The sequence below is a fragment of the Glandiceps talaboti genome, chromosome 18 (genome assembly GCF_964340395.1).
Source record: "Glandiceps talaboti chromosome 18, keGlaTala1.1, whole genome shotgun sequence".
NCBI classification, from domain to species: Eukaryota; Metazoa; Hemichordata; class Enteropneusta; family Spengelidae; genus Glandiceps; species Glandiceps talaboti.
In genome coordinates this window covers 18,109,017-18,128,587 of record NC_135566.1, presented here as the reverse complement: position 1 = coordinate 18,128,587, position 19,571 = coordinate 18,109,017, and the positions used below count along the sequence as shown (strand labels likewise).

Genomic DNA, 19,571 nt, shown 5'->3' with positions numbered 1-19,571 from the left:
TTTTTTTGACTGATAGTCCCTGAACATAGTACAATGGTAACAAGGAAAATGATTGGTAGCTTCACATCTGCTGTCTTTATGCTACAACACTCTACTATTCTAGCCCTCAATTCTGCGGCCTGCAAACAGCACTCCTAGTGGCCAAACCAAGAAATGTTTTATTTTCCTATAAATGGAATACAGCATATTTCTCTACTCAACTGCTTATCTACTGTGCTCGAACAATAATAATCGTTATTCAGCCAATAAATTCGGAAAGTTGTTGAATGTGGTCATCAATTAGCAGCATCCTAGTGTTGAAAAAGCAGGAGGAAACCGGAGTACCAGGAGAGAACCTTCGTTGTTCAGCAGGGTCAAACTGAGCATCACCCTTCTTACATACAGACCTGATTAATTTTAAATCAAACCTAGCTGACACCGAGTGGTTTCGAACCATGACTACAATGGTATATACGAGCTAACTGCTCGGCCACCAACAACCCACCTAGTTCATTTTTATAAACACTCCACCCACACAGATAAATAAAATGTAAGATATCTGTGTCTACAAAAAAGTACCAGAGAATTAGAAGTTATTCCCCAATATTTTAGTTTTCTTTATTCAGCCGAGGAAAATATGAGTGACCTAAGGGGCCTTGTCATGCTGAGTCACCAGACTCATAGTGATACCTTTAGGTCAGGAGTATTTTCCAGCTGAATGAAGAAAAATCTTGGCGAATAATATAATAGTACCTTCTCAAACATAATTCATGAAAAATTTAGAAAATCATTAGCAATTTGAAAAGATTGACTCATATTTCAAGTACCACAGAATCAGTGACGTAGACATGGGTTGCCGTGACGTAGGAGGACGAGGGTATATACTCCATATTTTCTGTTCAAAGATGATATCTTGGCTTGCGCATGGTATAATGGAGCTTACTAAATAAGACAAAGAATCTGTACTTGAAATGTCATCTATTTGAACTCTTTTATCTAGGAATTGTTTATGATATTCATCAACTTTTGCACCCAAAATTGTCACAGTCCTAGCAGGTATTTTCAATTCTATAAATTCAACTAGAAACTGAAGGCTTTTGGGAAGAAAAACTATCATTTACAGATTACAATATCATACATTTTTATCATGTGGCATGATTCAGAATAGATTTTCTGTGACAAAATTCCGCAAAGCACTGCACAGAACAGAACAACGATAACTGATACTAATTTACATATCGTAGTGCTCACATTAATTGTTTTCAAGATGAACCAGTGATACAAAGTTTCTGACAGTTCCACACAAAAAGGACAATAACATGACACGCAAGTGCAAGTGTGGCATACTAGAGGTATTTGCACGAGTACTTGCAGAGTTGTCTGTGCCCGTACCTTCATTAGCGTAGCCAGAATAAGTACAGCAGAAAACAAAAAAACAAAAAAACACACAAACAAATGCTGCAACCACGAGTGAAAATACCCCCGAGTATGCCACACTTGCAATCGCGTGTCATGGGGTTCTGTTATTATTACATATGTTTATCTGTAATGGCATATTTCCATAAAAATCATACCGCACAAGATCACACGATTTTGGTATGCAGCGAACGATCATGTCCTCATTTGCATATCATTTGCATGCAGGTATGCAATAATGTTTTCGGTATTGCACTGCAGTGAAAATACCACTAATAGTAATATGCACACACACACACACACCAGTGCAAGTAATCTCTGGTACATGTGTAATAACTGACAATTAACATACTTCATATATTACTAATCATACCTTGTTATCAGGGTGTAATTCTTGACGTATCGCCATCTTAGCTTCTGAAATTCTTGCTCTGAGTGCTTCCAGTTCCTTCTCACTTGTCAGTGGTAATGACTGTACAACTGTAAAGTAGTTGTAACAATCACTGTGAGTAACATAGTATGGACCTCAGAAATGAAAGTCTTCAACTTTTGTTGCTGTTACTTTGTTCAAGAAAATTCAAACCAATTCTCAGTTCAAATCAAGAAAAAAATGTGGGGTTATCGTACAAATATTCAAAATTACGCCATTTTAGAATCCAATATGGCCACCTGATGACGTTGTACCATTACTGATTGTCCTGGACTTCGTTAACTCCACACTCCATCAAATATCAGAGAAGCTATCATTTCAGTTTACAGTTGCTATGGCCACTCTCATGGTTGCTAGGCATCAAGTCTATTCTTGGGACCATCAGAATCAAATTAACACCAACAGTCTTTGACATTCCCTCCACATACACACATACACACACACACATAACCCATACACAAACATGCACATCTCCACCCCCCCCACACACACACACACATCCTCTCACACTCATACACATCCACCCGAACGCACATATCCACCACATAGTATGCATGCACACATTCCTATACCAATAACACTAATGTTTATAGTGTATACAAATGCAATTATGCTCTAGAAATGTCTGTTTAACAGTAACACCACTCCCTTACTCACAACCCCCACCCCCACCCACTCACCCCACAAATGTATCTCTACTTCAACATCACCCATTGTCAACCTACCTCCTGTATCTTCATGTGTTTGCACAAAAAGATCTTTCAATGGTATATACCACTTACAGTCATATTGTTCTTTAGGGCCAGACAGAATCCTGAAACACAAAACAATGAAATTAAAACTTTTTAACTCACCCCTTATTTTTTTAACTTTTTTATCTTACCCTGTTACTTTTTAACTTACTCCACCCCCCCCCCATACTTTAACTTACCCTGTCACTTTTTAACTTACTCCCCCCCATACTTTAACTTACCCTGTTACTTTTTAACTTACTCCCCCATACTTTAACTTACCCTGTTACTTGTTTAACATACCCGTTACTTTTTTAACTTACCTTGTTACTTTTTTAACTTACCTTGTTACTTTTTAACTTACCACATACTTTAACTTACCCTGTTACTTTTTTAACCTACCCCTTTACTTTTTAAACTTACCGTTACTTTTTTGTTACTTTTTAACTTACCCCATACTTTAACTTACCCTGTTACTTTTTTTACTAACCCTTTACATTTTAATTACCCTGTTACTTTTTAACTTACCCCCTTACTTTTTAATTACCCTGCTACTTTTTAACTTACCCCCCCCCCCCCCCCACAAACACACACACATTTTTAACTTACCCTGTTACTGTTTTTTGTTTAGCACAAAGTATAACATCAGAATAGAGGAAGACATGTCTCAATTTTCTATTACCATGGTCTGGTAGTTCTACAATGTAGCCATCTCTAAGAAGTCTCCTTCCCTGAAAGACGAAAATATGCATGCATGCAGGCAGTGGTTATTATTAACAGAAAATTGACATAAATTTACACTGGACAATATAGTTTTTCTTTCGGCTATACTTTCACAGACAGGCTGCAATCATATTGGAATGGTTATCCCCTCTTCTTTTAGCTCACAACAAATCTTTTTGTAACTGTTTCTGGTGTTTACCTTTTTCTCTGACTTGGAGGATTTCTTGCGCTTCTTGGCTTTAAGTTTGGCCTTCTCATTCACATGACTCAAGAACTCTTCTGAAATACGAAGAGCTTCAGCAAGTACTTCGTAGTCATGATGATCCTCTGGGGTGTGCTTCATCAAATCCTGCAACAAGTACCATAATTACATTTAGTTACATCACCACACAAATATGATATATTTTGTTTGTCACCAAAAAATGAGGTAGAAATACCTTGAGTCAGCACTTTCATCATTTGTCACCCTGCAACTAAAATTCTTTAGTTACTGTTTACATGTGAAAGAAAGACATTCTGTTTCTATTTTTTGTTGACTTAGTGACATTAGATATTATTTCCTAACATTTTCATCCTCAAAAGAAGGAAAATACTCGCGGCCTACTGGACTTTGTCACTACGAGTCGCTAGACAAGTACCATGGTCACAGTTTGAAAATCTCTCAAATCAGATGACACAATTTCTACCATGGTCCCTGTATGAATCTCTCCAATCAAATAACACAATGTAACATTATCATATAGTATACTTACATGCAATGTCAATGTCATCTTGGTCACTCTCTGCAATGGCTTATACAGAAGACCTAAAATAAGATAACATCAAAATGAATCACATAAGAATTAGAAGTACAAGTTGAGTCTTTGATTTGATCCACTCCTTTTGCATTAAAACAGCAAGCACTCTCTGGATCAGTAATGTTTCTTTTCTTTTCACCAACAACTCACACTTACCGTATTCCCCTGGTAAGAATACACTTTGTACATTGATTTACTTGTCAAGAATACAAATCTTCTGTTGATGACACAAAATTAACATATACCTACTTCAGGTCTATTTAAAGGCCCTTGTCAGATTAGGAACCTGGGATTGAAACCTTGGCTTTTAAAGGCCCATGTCAGATTAGGAACCTGGGATTGAAACCCTGGCCTTAAAAGGCCCATGTCAGATTAGGAACCTGGGATTGAAACCTTGGCCTTTAAAGGCCCATGTCAGATTAGGAACCTGGGATTGAAACTCTGGCCTTTAAAGGCCTCTGTCAGATTAGGAACCTGGGATTGGTAGAGCTACAGAAAAAGTTGACCCAGAACACGAGAATAATCCTATCTTACCTATCCCTCTATGACTAAGATAGAACTAATGCACAAATCTGGGATTGAATTATGCACCTTTAACATCAGGAAAAACACCATAGGCCATGTTCTATCTCACAGAAAAATGACACAAGTTTCTGGATGAGTTGCCTTATAAAGATATCAGTCAAATAAGTTACAAACTGATCAATTTCCATCGATAGAAAAATCTAGTAATATATGATTGTCAATATTTCCTACTATACCTTCTATGGTCACCATTTTTTCCTTGGAACTTGCTTTTGGAATATTCTGCACAGCATTTTCAAATTCAGGATTTACTTGTCTGCATTTGTCCAGTGTATCCATGGCAATCTGGTAGTTGTTTACATAGTCACCATAGATACCTAACTTGTGTGACTGGTGTAAAAAAAACAATACCAACCGTATAATGAAAACTCATATGTACACTTGTGATATATATGTAGTTATTTATGAATAAAACAAAACACTATACTGCAAAAAAAAGAGCAACTTTCAAGAACTGACGTGCAGAATGTTTCCATCCTGGAGAGGGAACCAGACTGGTTGTCAGGGGAATGAAAGAGGCAATATGTATATGAGAACTCAGGTTGAAAGCTAGAATTTCTTTTGGTGTGGTACAAGGTTTGATTTTACTTGTAAGATTATCAAAATATATATATACTAAGTGAAGTGATTTACAAGGACAAACAGCAATTTATTTCAAAAGCAATCTCTCTTTTGTTCCATGGTATCCATTACACTTTCACTTCTGTTTTTTTACTGAAAATATTGTTTCTGTAACCATACACCACATCAACACTACTGATGCCTTCTTGGAAAGCAGATAAAGATTTCCTATAGTGCATTTGTATTCATCTAAATATACCAGTACTAACGAGTGGGCAGATGTCCTAAAATACTCATGAAAATTGTCTATGTGCATATGTGTGTGTGTGTGTGTGTGTGTGTGTGTGTGTGTGTGTGTGTGTGTGTGTATGTATGTGTGTGTGTGTACAATATAACAATATATGTATGTATGTATGTATATATGTATGTATGTATGTATGTATGTATGTATGTATGTATGTCTGTATGTCTGTCTGTCTGTCTGTCTGTCTGTCTGTCTGTCTGTCTGTCTGTCTGTCTGTCTGTATGTATGTATGTATGTACATGTATTATATGTATCTATGTATACATACATGTATACGTATGTGTCTGTGTCTGTGTGTGAATGTGTGCTTATATATAATGGGGGGATAAATATCACAACTACAAATATCTTATCTAACATTGTACTTACAGAATCTAGGAAGAGATCTCCTACTTGCTGACCTGGTGTCCATTCATCAAGTCTCGACTTCAGTTCATTGTAAAATGTAACACTCAAGTCATACAATTCATCTATTTTGTAGAATATGATGTCATAGTCATCCATTGCCATGGCTGGGTGTGATAATGTACTTGAAGCTTTTAACAGTCTCATATACTGTAAAACAGACACATGGCACATTACTAGTAAATAGGAATTTTTTTTTTACAGTTGAGAACATTTTCCTCTTATACAGAACTACAAGTGAATAACACACTCAAAACATTTGAAGATTATGCGACTACAATTTAAAAATATTAATCTCCTAAGGGACTAGTGTTAGTCTCCAGCCAGACTTATTTCTACCTTTAGTACACTATTGTTTACTGCTATCAACTTAGAGAGAAAGTCCAGTCAGACTTATTTCTGCCTTTAGTACACTTGTATTGATTACTGCTATCAACGTAAAGGAAAAGTCCAGCCAGACTTATTTCTGCCTTTAATACACTTGTATTGATTACTGTTATCAACTTAAAGGGAAAGTCCAGTCAGACTTATTTCTACCTTTAGTACACTTGTATTGATTACTGCTATCAACTTAAGTTAAAGGGAAAGTCCAGTCAGACTTATTTCTACCTTTAATACACTTGTACTGATTACTGCTATCAACTTAAAGGAAAAGTCCAGTCAGACTTATTTCTACCTTTAGTACACTTGTATTGATTACTTCTATCAACTTAAAGGAAAAGTCCAGTCAGACTTATTTCTACCTTTAGTACACTTGTATTGATTACTTCTATCAACTTAAAGGAAAAGTCCAGTCAGACTTATTTATACCTTTAGTACACTTGTATTGATTACTTCTATCAACTTAAAGGAAAAGTCCAGGCAGACTTATTTCTACCTTTAGTACACTTGAATTGATTACTCCTATCAACTTAAAGGAAAAGTCCAGGCAGACTTATTTCTACCTTTAGTACACTTGTATTGAATACTTCTATCAACTTAAAGGAAAAGTCCAGTCAGACCTATTTCTGCCTTTAGTAAACATGTATTGATTACTGCTATCAACTTAAAGGGAAAGTCTAGTCAGACTTATTTCTACCTTTAGTACACTTGTATTGATTACTGCTATCTAGCAACTCATTTTTTGGAGTGATAAAATATAACCTCGGTAACTTATTCAACTTTGAAATCCTGTAAAGACGCCATACTGCATTTGACATACATTCGGCTATTTTGGTGATTTCCTGCAAGGATTTATGGGAAAACTTCTTGTCATGACATAGAAATTCAGGTAGAATACTATAAAGTAGTGTTTAATCTCCAGCAGAAATTATATCCCTAAAACGTATTAACCTGAAGCTTATGCCACTTTACAGCTAAAATGATGTTGCTTTGGTTTTTCACTCATGGAACATTACAGCTAAAATGATGTTGGTTTGGTGTTTCATTCATAGGACATTACAGCTAAAATGGGTGTTGGTTTGGTGTTTCATTCATAGGACATTACAGCTAAAATGGTGTTGGTTTGGTGTTTCATTCATGGGACATTATGTTTTTGACCCAAAGTTAAATATATGTCAACTCTAGAATAACAGAGACGCAATAAACACAGCAGGATCCTTTGCCCAATCACATTAAGCATTACTTTTCTTTCACAGTGCAGTAAAAACAGACTTCTAATGAAAACATTACAAGTGGACTTAATGATTTTAATGGCTGCAAATGTTTATTTCTAACTGATAATCTACATTATCAACTTGACTACTTCTACACCCCACTGTATACACCATGCTCCTACATGTGTATGTAATTGTTTCTTTTGCATTAGACATTGTCTGAGGGTGTGTAATAAATGTCACGTTGCATGAGTGAAACACCAAACCAACACCATTTTAGCTGTAAAACCCCTACAATAAATAAAATCATAGAGTATTGCTTCTTACTGTTCTTAAAGTCTCCAAACACTCTCTGTATGCACCATCACTTTCTAGAATTCCAGCAACAACCAGTTGTCTCATATCCACAGGGACAGCTTCATCAGGAAAGTCCTGGAATGAGAACATAAGCTGTACTCACATTGAAGTAAATGCATCATATGTTATTAATGCCAGTTTGCTATGTTCACATACAGTGTGTTTACTTCATTAACCAAACTTATCATTTCAAGTTTACTTACCAAATTCAATTTCAAGTTCACTTACCACATTCAACTTAATCAACACAAGTTGATTAGCCAAACCTTATCATTTCAAGTTCACTTTAAGTATATACCAACTCTAGTTTAATGTTGAGGCATTTTACCTACAAAATTTACAGACAGAAGTTCACTTCAAACTTACAACTCAACTTCACTTACCAAACATGCAAACTAACCTTCACTAACAAAACATACAGACTAAAGTTCACTTACCAAAGTTACAGACTGAAGTTCCCTTACCAAACTTACAAACTCAATTTCACTTACAGAGCTTAGACTAAACTTCATTTACCAAACCCTCAGATGCAATTTCACTTAACAAACACTAAAGTTCACATACCACACTTACACTCAAGTTTACTTACCACTTAGACTCAATCACACTTACAAAACTTACAAAAACAACTACACTTACCAAACTTAGACTCAACTTCACTTACCAAACTCAAGTTCACTTATCAAGCTTACAGATTCAACTTCACTTACCAAACACTACAGTTCACTTACCACACTTACAGACGCAGACTCAAGTTCACTTATCAAACACTACAGTTCACTTACCACACTTACCACACTTACAGACGCAGACTCAAGTTCACTTATCAAACACTACAGTTCACTTACCACACTTACCACACTTACAGACGCAGACTCAAGTTCACTTATCAAACTTACACACTGACTGACGTTCACTTACCACACTGATAGAATCTAGGGATGTGGTATCAGTAGATCTAATACTGGAACCAGCACTACTACATACTTCAATATCTTCACGGAATTTGACAACAGGTTTGGGAATAGCTGTGTATCAAAAAGACAAAATTTAAGGTCAAAACTAATTGACATGAAGAATTTCAACCAAGGGCCTGATACAAATGTTACGTAAGTGACAAAAACATATAACATTTACAGCCAGTCACAGAGAAAATCATTTTCTAGATTTTGTTTCACTCGCTAATAGGCAGCGCTAAGGTTGGGGAACCCAGGTAACAGAAAAGGAGGAAGGAGTAAAAATGGCAGTGTTTCCCGATAGAGTCTATGGTAATTTTGTTTGGGAACCCAGGTAAAATGACATACATGTAGGAACCGAGGTAGATTTTACCTATTTACCACCCTCAGCAAAAAACACTGTTGGGTGACATGTCCCATAATGATAAGTCAAAGGTTCAGATAAATGGGTCAGTCTGTTGACAAAAACACTTCAGGGGTTCAGTTAAAAAAATTTCAAGTATTAAATTTCTCTCTTGTATTAGTCAGTCCTGTTTTTCAGTTGTTCTTTTTGTGTGTATACCTACAAAATAAAATAGCCTAGAAAGGAGTGATATCTGACTAATTAGCATTACTGCTGTTTACATGTTTATCTGATGATGTGATATAATTGTATATCCTGCTATTTATGACTGATAATGTCTGTTTCATTTCCACCATAACTCAATAAATGTGACTGTCTGTCAATAACATAAATAACATTGATCTACGGATCAACAATTTATCCAGATTAAATAAAGTTAATAATATTAAAATACTAATAATCTAATGAACCGAAAGCTTGTACTTTCGTATACACCCTATTTTGTTCTTTATTCCAGTTTATATATTTACTAGTTTGTTTTAGCACCAAACACTTATTGGAAAAAATCCAAAAAGGAAATGTAGTTTTCTTAACGGATGCAATAAAGATTCTATGCAATAAAGATTATGTTATATTCTATTTATAGTAGTCTGTAGTCTTTAATGTATGTCATGATAGGGCGCCCTCACACATCGGTCAACCCCTCCCACTGACATCATACTCCATATCTATACTAGGTACAAGAATCCTTTCTCAAGGAGATCACAAACTTTTCAAGTTTTGTCTACAAGGAGAGGTTTAGTCTAGATGCTATCTGAGGCTTCAATCCTTTCCAATCTCTCTCATGTCTAGTCAAATGGATGACTTGTACAACCCACAAAAAAAACCCTGATGCGTTTGCTTGCTTGTGGTAAGCAGGAATGAGACAAGTTTCATGCAAAGACATCCAATGTAATTAATGTTGGTAACTTATCAAAGCATAAACATCAAATGAGCCAGGATCCCATAACTCTATTTACTGATGGAATGCTACATGTTATAACAATCAAGTACAACTGTTAGTGTTACTTCATAAATACCAGATATAAACAAACTGATAAATGTATCTCCTGAACCTGCATCAGAGGCATACATTTATGCTGTTGTTTTTTTTGCAGAAGTTGTATTGCTGTTTGTACCTAATTTTGTCATTGCTTGAAATCTTTCCTTAGCTTGTCATTCAATAAAGTGGCAATGTTATCTCCGAGTATCAGTTTCATGTTCAATTTTACTCTGAAAACACTTTTAGTTTGTAGTTTGACATTGTAGACTGGCACTGGTACATCATACGACTACAAGCTTGAAAGCATGGATTTTCCAATATGGCGGCCATGATGTCACAAACTATTGCGAGTTTTTGGAGTCCTCCATAGGGAAGCACAAATGTATAGTAAGTCTTGTGTATCACGAAATTTCGGACTAACATGATGTCTGCAGGGAGCTGTACACAAACTTTTCGTGTTTCGAAAGTCAAATTTATCTGGAATATAATTATTTTGTCATGTAAATTTATGCTAATTTATGCTAATGTGATGATGAAAACAAAGATACACATGTAAGCAGATAAATCAAACAATTAGCTGACCCAATACATCAGATTGTAAACATCTGTGAAACATTTTCATTCCAGCGGGAAATTCGGAAGTAACAGCGAAAACAGCCTAGAGACTGTGCTATCTGCCTCCACATACTGGCTTGATGGAATACTGGTATACATGTATGTTCTGGCATATGACATTTTTTAAACCAGACAGCCATGTCTCTGGGCTACAGCAAAGACCACCAGATATGCCAGCATGACTTCAATACAATGTACACACCAAGGGGATGTAAGTCAACACCCTAATTCATGTGTATATATACATACACAAATGTGCAACAAATGCCATTGAGTACATGTAATCACTTCAAACAATGCAACCTAATGTCGGTGTTTGTAACTGAATACATTGCGAAAAACTAAAAAATAATGTAAAATGTTTGTTATTGTGCGTACATTTTACGCATTTATTAATCTTTTGCAATTTATTGAGTTGCAAACAAGGACTTGTGTTCTGTTGTTTCACATTGATTCTTCACGCCACAAGCCATGATAAAATTGTTTTATAAATTAAAAATCCAAAATAAATACCCAATGGTAATCCATATGACAACTTTATAAAGCATGTAATTTTATGAGTCACATCCCCTTTTTAGGTATGTGTACATTGTACGTCTGTTTCAATATATTGTCAGCATCGTGTCAAACATTCATATGTAGTTAAATCACTTCCTAGTTTTTTAAAATTGTGTACCTACAACCATTTAGTTTTAATACAAAGGACCTGAGGTTTAAACTTGCTTTGACCGCAATTTTTACGGAACAATTACTCATTAACTTTTTTTCAAGTTTTGGCTTCATTTGCTATTTACACAATCTGATTTCTTTAAATTCATTCTGTATTTCCAAAAAAGCCAAAGTTGTTGTAAAAAAAATAAATTTCTTTGCAAATAAAAACATGACAAAAATTAGCATGAAAAGTGTTTCCTCGTATGATTATTACAATAGCTGACATACATGTAACTGTCAAGTAGCTACTGGACCTATTAATATCAAGTAAAAAAATAGAGTTGTGAAAGAAAATCGTGTGATTGCTATGCGACCCATACCCATCTATTGTGTACATTCCCACTGCATAGCTGAGGGTTAACAATCAGAGCATGAACCAATCCGACCTTCCTTTTTGGACTGAAGAGAATTTTGCCAACAGCAATGAAACTGCTGACAAGTACAAGATGTTTGCAGTGGTTTATCAATTTGCATTTATACAGGACCTGGCATATAGAACAATACAGGCATACAACATAAAGATCAGAAATGGTGAGAAAATATGTAGTTCTAACTGCTAAAAGCTAGATGTAAAAGCATGAAGTCATGGATCTGGATTAGAATATGAATTTGAATTTCCTGGAAAATAAAAGTTCTTAAGAATCTCTCCAAACTTTGCCGTACGGAATAATACGCCTGGTTCTTTTCAAATAATGAAACTAAAATTCAGGTTTCACTGTATTGTATTCAAGGAAATTGAAAATCTTTTAATTTCCCAACAAGTTAACACAGTATTTGGCAGCCATATTGGATGGCGGCCATATTGGATTCTAAAATGACTCAATTTTGATATCATATTGACCACTATTTCAAAACATTTGTATGGCAATTCCCAATTTTTTCTTGATCTATGAGAATGGGTTGGAGTTTTCTTGAATTAAGTAACAGTTAAAGTTAAAGATTTTTACTTCCAAGGCACATAAAAATGTATGTTTGTGCTGCCAAAAGTATTCCTGTCTGTTGCCCTGCAGTAGCTCAATTTTTGAGGAACTTCTCTCAGCTTGCAGGCACATCATTCTCAATTAAGTTTTGTTTCCCTCAGTCATTTGATTGAAAATGCTAAAAGAACTTCCGAATTGTGGGTTTGCTGTATATTTGTGTAACTTGGCTTCTCATTTTACTATCCCTTTTTTATGTCTGTGTTGTTTCTATTTATAGACACTAAGACAGATTGCATGAGAACATTCCACACTATAGGGGGGTTCATGCATTGCATTTACATTTAATCTAATTCACATACAGTAGAAACAGGGTTGCTTTGACATTCCACTCATGGCTATGACATTTTTACACAACTTTCAACAACTGGAAATGCAAAAAAATAAACAATTAGAGAGTTGCTGAACATAGTTAGAATGTAGACCTTAGAAGGCAACAAGAAAGTTATTCTGTTGCTTATCACTGTCAGTATGAAAGTAAACAATTTAGTGTGATTAGGTAAAGGATCCTGCTGTGTGACTGCAATGTCTGTTATTTATTAGTCAGGAGTTGAAACGTGTCACTGTTATCAGTCTTTATATATATACAATGTATACATAAAACAAACATCATGTCCCATTAGTGAAGCACCAAAGCAACCCTGTTTTAGCTGTAATTTACAGAATCAAATGTGTTAAACTTTGTCACAGTATTTACCTTTTTAGAAAATCTGAGATAAAAAGAGCTCTCTTTCCATTGAATACCTGATTTGAATTGACGTCCATTGAACCATTTATAAATGAATTCAATTTGAATTCTTTCTTTCACAAATGACCTTTTCATTTACAAATTATGTTGACCAAACACAATGAGACAATGAGATCTGATGAAGGGTAGTAAGTAGTTATATAGACTATACACCAGTACTTGTCCCAAGGACGGTTTTTTTGATGGACACTTTTCAACAGAAGTTACATTGTATGATTTCTAATACTGGTCAATGAGTTTGTTTTCACCGTTTGCTAAAATCATACCTCTTTTGTCTTTATTTGTAAATTATGTTGGGGAAAGTAACAAGACCTTGTTTTGATGAAGTTAGTGTGTAATGAAAAGAGTAGCGTTTGTCCCAAGGACTTTTGTTTTCAATAGATAATTTTAACACAAGTTACTACTATAGTACTAACTGTACATGTATAATTTCTAATACTGGTAAATGTGGATGTGTTTTTTCTTTCCATTGTACAGATGTTATTTTCTGCCCCCCCCCCCCCCCCCCCAATAAGTTGAATATAAACTTCACTGAGAAACTATCATTAAAAAACCAATGAAATTACGCACATTAATTACATCAAAGTTATTTGTAGTTCATTGGAAGTAAATTAGATGAATTCCATTAACCTGAATTCAGAAGTCTAAAGTAAAATTTACCAGTCTCAAGTTACATGTATATGTAACAAAACCTCTCCCCTTATGAACCAGACTGCTCCCCCTTAATCTATATATCTGCTCAACATCATCTGATTTTCGATCAAATTCAAATAAACGTTCAGTTAATTGAAGATTCTGATTATCATGTATTTTTAGACTTGTTCAAGTCTCTGAGATTTTCTTCACTCATTATTTGAAATAAAATAATTTTGTTTCAAAACACAGCTGTGTTCTTCATGTGAAATTACCACTTGATCATGAGTTAATGATTGTAAAACAGAAGGCTAGGGTGAAACAGTTGCCCTTGGGACTTGTAAGTTGGAGAAATAAACAAAAAAAAATGGACAACATTTTTCTTAAAAAACTTTAAATGAATAACAAACTCAAAAAAAAAAATTGAAGATTATGAGACAAAAAACCCTGAAAGGGCTGGTGTCAGTCTAACATATTTTCTTCGTCAGAAGTTGTGTTAGACTTGCACAGTCATAAATTTTCACTTTTAGATAACTTTATGACAGAATAAGTGTTATTTTCTCTCAATAACTTTATGACTAATTTATTATTCATACAGTGTATGTCAATAGGTGCTGCCAACAACCTAATAATTTTCCTATTTCTGATCAATTACTTACTTACAGTAAAAATAAATCAAACAGCTGAGTAGTCTGATTTACAGTTTACGTGACTTGCATATTATCATGTTACTGAGGTGGCAGCATTGCTTTTAACATGCAACAACTTGACTTAAACTGAAAACAGTTATTACGACATGCTGATGACATTTACATATACAAATGTAGCTATCAGTACAACTCGCAGTAGGATAGTGTTTCTGACAACACATTGTGCACATGTATGTATATGTAGTGTTGCAGCCAGAGGGGGTTTATTGGGGTCATTTGACACACATTTTTTTGGACCTGACCCACAATTTTGAAAGTGATGGGTCATAGATGACCCACACTAAAATTGTGTGCAAATATGTTTAGCAACATGACTACACCTACATGTATAGCAACAGCCAAATGATCACATATATTGCATACTAGATAACAACAGGGTTGGATAGGCAACTGCATAAGCATTTGAAGCAAATATCTAGCATGGATCAGCAGGTGGGTAAATATTTTTTTAAAAACTATACAGTTGTGCTACAACACCATTGGGGTTTTTTTTATAATGTCTCAAAAACATTTATGATGACCCAGAAAAATGAAAGTCTTGGGACACTATGTCCCACTCTTTCAAAAGGTTGGCTGCAACACTGTACAGTACATGTATGTAGACCTGCAAAATATCCAGGTTTACCAGCTTTGAGTAAATACGAAATAGTTCAGTCTACTGGAAGTCCCATGTAGTCAGATAGTTTTAATAAATACATGTATTTCCGTTTTTCGTTCGGGTGTTTACACTATTCTGATAACTGGGTGATTATATCCACATCACCACACATACATGTAGCTACAGATATTATCGAGATAATGTAATCTACTTCAGGCCACAGTATTACTAATAGTTTCAGTTTGCATCTAACGTTCCTACAATGTGGTTTGTTGAAATGAAAGTCTGTATCGCTAATATCCTAAATTGATGAAGTTTGGCACAAGAGAGAAAAAAAAACGTTACGAAATGGGAGTTATGTGAGAGAATGCCAGAGTAATCTTTTTTTGCATCATTGTTAGTTTTGATTGGTTCTCAAATTCTACTTTATGAAAGTCGTTACAAATTTTGTTACACAAAATTTCTCTATTATCTTGACACACAGTGACTCAGTAGGTCATATTTTGTCATCTGGCAGTACACCTTTGTTCTGACACTGCATTCCCAGTACTGCATTACTGGCATACTGATCACAGTTTGAAGTCATGTACACAGCAGATGATGCACACAAATCAATGCAAGTCATGTCATGATGTCATCCCTCGTTATAAGATATCTCAACTGACTACATTCAACATAACACTTTACTTTCAGCCTTGACATTCCCCTTTCAATTCAAGGCTTACAATGTACATGTACATTGGATCAGGATTAAAATCTACGTCAGTTGTTTAGCAGTGCTTAACAGATGATGACCCAGGACAACAGAATAACCACATCTAATCCTTGTTGCACCACTGATAAGATCAAATGCAAGAACCTGGGACTGAAAACCAGGCCTTTAAAATAAACAAATTGTGAATCCATACATATTCCAAACAGGAAGATGTGAAAACAATGGAACAGAATGTTTGCCTTGAACTTTGGGTCATGGAGAAGATATGTATTCTGGGATGATCTCAGTTTATGACAAACTCAGAATGAAAACTTCAATAATTAAATGGGGTTTCACTAATCTGCATTCTTTCATTTCACGTTGGGGTATGCAGAAGATAGTCTGTCTGTGACATTATCTTCCTCTGACACACTTTCAGTGTATTATTGAACAAACTTAAAAAGCAAAGTTTCATTCATTTAGGGAATTCAGCTATTTACAAGACACCTCAAAGGTGCATACTGAATGCTGTTTCCATACACTAATCCCCAAGAGCACTGTTCATGAACTTTGCTTGCATGGTGCTTTAAAAGTGCAAGCATAGCTCATGCACAATGTCCCATTATGCGAGATCTGTACTGTATATTTTTGTTTTTGTTATATTATGACTTTGAAAGGTAAATTTTAGAAAATACAATATAAGAAAGGTAGGACAGCGGTTGAAATCAAATGTTTTAATCCTATGCACTTATAAAGGCTGCAATGGATTGTATGCTCCCCAGGGAGTTGAGGAAGTGTAAAGGGCCATTGTGCCGCTATAGGTCTGAGCCAGGGGTAATAATTGTAAAGCGCTTTGAGCACAGAGTGGGAAAGCGCTATATAAAAACCAACATTATTATTATTTATTAACTCCCTTTTCAGGTGGAACACTATATATTCATGTACAACTTGTATATATACAGGTATAAACTGACCCAACCCACAGGGTGAATGTTCCACAGACTCTATGGGTAGGCTGAATCACTCAGTTGTGTCTCACTCACAAGACACATATGAATTGGGGGGGGGGGGGGAGGGGGGAACTCCTGGAGGATGACGCTAACTGTCGGGGACGATTGTTCACAAGGAGCATGCAGGCGCTATGCATTGACATGCCTGAATGTGGACTGACTGTGATGTGAAAGGGTTGACAGCTCCACAGTGACATGCAACAAAACAGAGATTGTCATGTAATCCCAAACCTAAATGGAGTTTTGTAGAAATGTGTGTATACATGTACATGTATGTGTGTATGTGTCTTCATAAAAATTGCTGAGAGCAATTTTCAGTGTGCACACACACACACACACACACACACACACACACACACACACACATACACATATGGCAACAAGACAAATACCAAGTCAGAATTATATCACATATTGCAAATTGCAAAATAGTATGGACCTTACAATCGTGTAACAAACAGATTTAACGCTACTGTACAAAGGTATGGACCATATCACACGGTTCAAGTAGTAGCTCCAACAAATATGGATATCTGAAAATATATACAATAGTACAATATACATTCAAGCATCCACATGTGACTTTTAAGTCAGACAACCCTTTAATGTGAAACCAAGGTCTGGCTCATTTTATCTTGGCTACATTTCCTATACTTATGAGACCCAGAACAGTTATTTTACCCCAGGCTTGCAGAACACCTCTAAATCGAGTTATAAAAATTGGCAAATCTGACCTTGAAGTTGAAGATGCCTGTTGTACAGTGGGGTGAGGTCTTATACATGTAGGTGGCAAGTAAAGTTCAGAGCTTCACAACTCCTGAAACAATTGCCTCAGGAAAGGCTCAAGAGGTGTGAAGCTTCTAACTTTAAGTTTTGTCGCATAATGCCATGTCACTGTGTACAGTAGATCTCACCTGAGTCAGAAGTGCTGTTTTTATAACTTTACTTTAGAGTGGCAATGTGATGACTGGTAGAATTGACTTTTTTGTGTGTTTTCCGAAAAATACAAAAAAAAATCAGATTCACGTATTCCTGTTTCTCATTCTGTATTTCATTCAAAATTTCGCATGGTCACATTGTAAAACTCAATACTATTCTGCAATCTACACTACTCATGTACATCTAGTCAACTTACGTCTTCCTTCTTGGAATACTGGACCCTCTTCCATGGAGTCAGAAGAGAAATACATATCATCAGAATCATTTGGTGTGTTATTGATTGCCTCATAGTGTGACATCATAGGTGTCTGAAAAGTAGTAAACGTGTCCTCAACATTTCCTCTGTCACCACTCGTGCTTTCATTTTCAAAACTAAAATTGTCATAAACTGGATTGACTTTGTCACCGAATTCTTCAATTTTTTCATATATCCCATCACTTTTCTCTGGGAGGTCTATACGTTTTTTGGGGTCATCTTCCACGTGGTTAGGCGGTTTAATAGCGTTGGTAGTTCCATTACCAATGCCAGGCGACTGTTCAGATGTATCGTTGTCAGTCGTCGTCGGAGGTGGTGGTGGTGGTGGTGGTGGTGGTGGTGGTGGTGGTGGTGGGGTGAACACTTTATTACCATCACTACTACTACTAATGTCAACCTTGTCTGGTTTTTTACTGCGTCGCATTGATGCAGGCTTAGGTTTAACCTCCGGTTTTGGTCTCAACGACTTTCTTAACACCTGTGTATACATAGCCCCACCCACATCCAGCTCAGAGACTTCCTTGTTTTGTTTTGGGTCACCGTTCCCTGTTGGAAATTGCGTTGGTGGATTCGATGACTTTGAGCGATAACTGGATGACGGCTTGATAGGGAAATCTTCAATAGTCTCATATAATGGAGCTTTTTGAACAGTCTTAACCCAACTTGGACCTGTGTTTGTGATCGTACTAGCATTGTTTTGACGTACATCGTCCTCATTTGAACCAGGTGTGTCCGGCACTTGTGACGCACTAGTGGTACACACACCCTCTGCCGCCATGTTTTTATCACCACCTTTCATACCTGCTATCTTTTTCCGGAATTGTTCCAGTCCGTCCAACTCCTTTTCAATCCATGACTGAAGAAATTCTTGCTGTGCTAGTTCAGATTTCAGTTTGGAAATGGTCGTGTTAACTTTTTTCAGTTCGTCTTCGAGAACAAATTTTGTCCGTCCCCTTCTTGCCCCTGCCGTAAGATACGACACATCGGGAACAGCTGTGTCGGGAAAGCGACTCGACCATTCATCATTAAATCGCTCCGTGGATTCCAAGTGATCCATGATTGAGTTCACGAAAGGTGAGACACGGCGATCGACTCAATTCTATCGATTCAAGGATCGATAACCCATACTCTCGGTGGATGTAATATTGACAAGATATACGACTTTGTTCGAATTATTGTTAAAGTCAGTTGTGAGTCACTTGATTGATCCGACGATCTTTGCACCCGGAAATTTTCGAAATCACGCGTGACTTGAAAAGTTTTTGTTCCAGCTTTCACAAATCTTCGAGACTGGCGTTGTAGCATGTGTAGAGGGCGCCGTGTACTAAAATCACAACATTATGTTAGCGGCAGGGTTGAGTTTGTAGCCAGTTGAGTTATATTACTAGTAATGGATGGTGGCTTTGATCATACACAGTAATTTTACCAGTATTGTCAGTCATAAAAGTGAAGACAA

At 36.1% G+C, this 19,571-nt stretch overlaps 1 protein-coding gene across 1 annotated transcript in view; it reads right to left on the bottom strand.

Annotated features, from left to right (window-relative positions):
* The window catches only part of LOC144449012 (active breakpoint cluster region-related protein-like), a 35,659-nt gene extending 16,329 nt beyond the window's left edge, over positions 1-19,330 (bottom strand). The window contains exons 1-10 of the mRNA XM_078139408.1: positions 18,056-19,330; positions 8,805-8,911; positions 7,854-7,958; positions 5,896-6,081; positions 4,838-4,991; positions 4,032-4,084; positions 3,479-3,628; positions 3,166-3,287; positions 2,551-2,639; positions 1,769-1,875 (exon numbers count right to left, since the gene is read on the bottom strand). Of these exons, the coding sequence (XP_077995534.1) occupies positions 1,769-1,875; positions 2,551-2,639; positions 3,166-3,287; positions 3,479-3,628; positions 4,032-4,084; positions 4,838-4,991; positions 5,896-6,081; positions 7,854-7,958; positions 8,805-8,911; positions 18,056-19,172 (2,190 nt within the window). The 5' untranslated portion in view covers positions 19,173-19,330. The remainder of the gene's footprint in view (positions 1-1,768; positions 1,876-2,550; positions 2,640-3,165; positions 3,288-3,478; positions 3,629-4,031; positions 4,085-4,837; positions 4,992-5,895; positions 6,082-7,853; positions 7,959-8,804; positions 8,912-18,055) is intronic.
* Between the last annotated feature and the right edge of the window lie 241 nt (positions 19,331-19,571).